The 3,612-nt window shown below is 38.6% G+C and overlaps 1 protein-coding gene across 1 annotated transcript; it reads right to left on the bottom strand.

Annotated features, from left to right (window-relative positions):
- Window positions 1-278: 278 nt before the first annotated feature.
- Window positions 279-1,816, bottom strand: msx3 (muscle segment homeobox 3). The gene is given in 3 exon segments (XM_046875009.1): window positions 279-882; window positions 885-1,028; window positions 1,317-1,816. Coding segments are annotated over 3 exon segments (813 nt in total). The 5' UTR covers window positions 1,717-1,816; the 3' UTR covers window positions 279-613.
- Between the last annotated feature and the right edge of the window lie 1,796 nt (window positions 1,817-3,612).

Below are 3,612 nucleotides of genomic sequence, written 5' to 3'. Positions count from 1 at the left end.
AATGTAAACCCGTTATAAAAGTTATAGCCTTCACTATTAAACCATCGGCTCTGAGAAAAGCAAATGTGGAACGCAGCTACTAAAACACACTCCAGACCCAGTACACGAATAAATGGTAAAAAAATACCTTTGCAATTTTTTTTCCGAATATAATATTAATACAATTTAAATTTGTATGAAAATAATTTCAAGTGGTACTCGGAGTGTATTCAAATAGTCTGGCACGGATGATTCCTTCATGACAACATCTGGTAAAGAGGTTATATAGTGTTTTAAAATGAAATGTTGATTTCATTAAAACACCGATTGCTCCAAATATGACTATAGTTTTAATACAGATGAGTTAGTTTGCTGCTGATTTTAAGGCATATCGGTTTAGGGCTAAAATAGTATGGCTTATAAGCCACAGGTTGTTTATTTTAAGGGCACCACGGAAAGCTTTCAACGTATATATTCTTTTATATTTCTTATTTGTCGATCTCAGTGTGATTAAGTGTGTTTAGGCTCACGCCAAAAAAAAATTCACTTTATAAAGAAAGATGGACATTTTACTTGTCCGTTAATGACTGGCAAAAAAAACAGCAGTCTTGAAGTTAAATATACGTAACAACATTTAAGACAGATAATACATCCCATAGGTGACAGGTCCTCCGAAAAGTCCAGGAACGGGCAGTGAAGGTCGCGGGAACGAGCTCGAGGCGGCGTACAGCCCCGGAGAGCCCACGTGCGCTCCCAGCGGGAAGGGAAAGGCGAACGCCGGTAACAGAGGCTTTGACGCGAGTTTGAGTTTCTCCAACTCTGCTTCTTGGAGTCTCTTTGCTTTCGCTCTCCTGTTCTGGAACCAGATCTTCACCTGCGTCTCTGTTAGATTGAGTGAATTGAAAACTCCGCTCGTTCTGCGATGGAGAGGTACTGCTTCTGGCGGAACTTCCTCTCTAAAGCCAGCAGCTGCGAGGTGGTGAACGGGGTTCTGGGTTTTCTGTTGTTCTTGTGTTTGCGGAGTGCGCACGGAGACGGACTCGAGTGTCCTGTTAAAAAAAAAACAACACACACACAACGTGAGAATGATTAATAGAACGAGATAAATAAAGAATGAGACACAACCAAGCAGTGATACTATTTAAAAAACTTTTGATATCAAATGATGCGACTTATTTAGGCCCATTATTGACAGCATACAACTTCGGTTAATGTTTTGATTTAATTCAAAATCCTCAGTATAAGTCTCATGCATGATAAAGAAACATGGCATGTGCGTATGAAGAACATCACCAAACAGTGAGACTTGATTTGAACTCTACTGAATTGTCACTTACTTGGTGGAGACGCGTATGAAGGGGTCTGAAACCATCCGCCTTGTCCCTTCTCATTCCTCTCCTCCGACTCTCCTCTCTTCCCCACAGCTAAGTTTGAGACGCTCTCCAGGGGCAATTTCCTGTCCGTGTATAAAGCCATTGGTGAAAGTTGTGAGCGTTCCTCAGAGGGGGATATAAGCCCCGAATCAGATGTGGAATATGAAGTCCTGGAGCTAACCCTGTCCGATATTAGAGACTCCACGCTAAACGGAAGGCTGAACGGCTTGTTTTTACATCCTTTGGCCGCGGCTCTCTCGGTGCTCTCAGCCTCTTCTGCGTCCGTGTTTGTGCGCTTCTGAGTTTCACCTTCTTGGGAAAGTGGTACTTGAACAGAGCTCATGGTGCAGGGTAAAGGGGCCATACAATTTCCAAATACCAGGCCCTCTCAGTTTAACTCCCGCTTGTTTTTCTTTCTGTCATCCGCTGTGTTTCTGCGACGCTCCCTTCTCTCTTGTATAGCCCAGAGCTCTCCCAGCTATAAAACTCCCCAAAGTGCGCTTTTTTCTTTGCCGCCATCCAATCTGCGCTCTGCTTTTGCCCACATGACTTCCAGTGTCTGCGTTTTGATTGGACAGCAAAGTTTCTTAGGGACGGACGTCAAAGTGAGTTTGAAAGAAATGTACGTGGTCAATCATACTGGTCTTGCCGCGGTGGTTTATTGATGGCTCCAGGGCTCCGGTGTTTGAGCTATTTGAGAACCTTTGTTGCAATTAACTAGAGAGAAAGAGAGAGAGAGAGAGAGAGAGAGAGAGAGAGAGAGAGAGAGAGAGAGAGAGAGAGACTAAGCCTCATTAGCTTAACCCTTATTGAAACCATGCAGCAAGACAACTAGACACTTCCTTTGGTTTTTCTTTCTCAATTTTCGTTTTTTCTAAGAAATCAATCTGAATCTATTAAAACAACATTAACACATTTTTTATTTGTTTTTTGTTTTTTTGCCACTTCAGCTGTAGACTACATTAAAAATGATGTATAAATAGGCTTATTTGTAAACATTTTTATTCGGCAGAATGTTTTAGGAGAATATATATATATATTTCTATCGAGAAATTGCAATTTAAGTAATAAAGACCAGATAAAGTGCACCAATTAGATCATGCTTAGCTTGATCTTCGAGGACAATTGATAAACGATGGGAATGAATGAATGACGATTGTGTCACGCCACATTACAGCAGTTTAAAGCTTGTCTTGGCCCTTTAAGGTTGCAAAAAAAAGCCTCTATTGAAACGCAACTGGCAAGCCTTCACCGTAAGTCAAAGCATTTCATAAGGCAGACAAGTCGTGCTTTGGAAGGCGCCAGTCTCGGCGAGATCAAAAAGGAAGCTACCTCGGGGAGAGTAAGGCAGCGGGTAGCTCCACTTAACCAATTCTCTCCTGCAGCACTTTAATGGCAGGAAAATAAGTGCAGAGCGAGCGGTTCCCACACACTGCCGAATTACTGCTACATGCCCCAAACTCCAAATTGACGACTGCTCGGTAAAAACAAACAAAAAAAACAAATTGTATTTGTAATATTCCTAGTAATTTTATTTTCTACAACGAACAGATACAAAACTGTATGCATGTGTGTATATATATATATATATATATATATATATATATATATATATATATATATATATATATATATATATATATATATATGCATAATATTTATTATTTTGAATAATTAAAAAAAAACATTTATATGGCCGCTTTTTATTTTTGATTCCACTAGACAGCTACAAACAAACCACTCACTTGAGGAAAGTTAAATATTTAACAATGCATTTAATTCCATTGACTGCTACTTGTGCTGCTTGTGCTGGAAATAATTTATATGAGATATAGTATTTAAAATGCCTGTGCATAAATAATCTATAGCTAATATACGTATTTATTATATATTTAAACATCATGGTTTCGGATTGTCGGTGCAGCGAAAAAGTATTTGATAATTAGTGTGCAATTAACAAGCAATATTTACCATAGAAAATAATTTGTAAAATCAAACAAACAAACAAACAAACAAACAAAAAAGTCAAACAATAAAAGGTCACAACAGATGAATGTCAACATTTGATTTATATCAATAAATCAAAAACAGAATATTCGAAGAAAATCTGTAATTAAATATTTTGCGTAAAAATAGTGGCTTATGTCTTTAAATTATGATGGAAGCCGACGGTGTCCCAGAATTGAAATTGCACACAAAAACGAAACTTGGGTTAAAAACAGGCGAACTTTCATGACCGAACCATTTTCTAAATGAAGCT

This window comes from Silurus meridionalis, chromosome 2, assembly GCF_014805685.1.
Source record: "Silurus meridionalis isolate SWU-2019-XX chromosome 2, ASM1480568v1, whole genome shotgun sequence".
Lineage (NCBI taxonomy): Eukaryota > Metazoa > Chordata > Actinopteri > Siluriformes > Siluridae > Silurus > Silurus meridionalis.
This window is presented reverse-complemented; position numbering and strand designations above follow the sequence as displayed.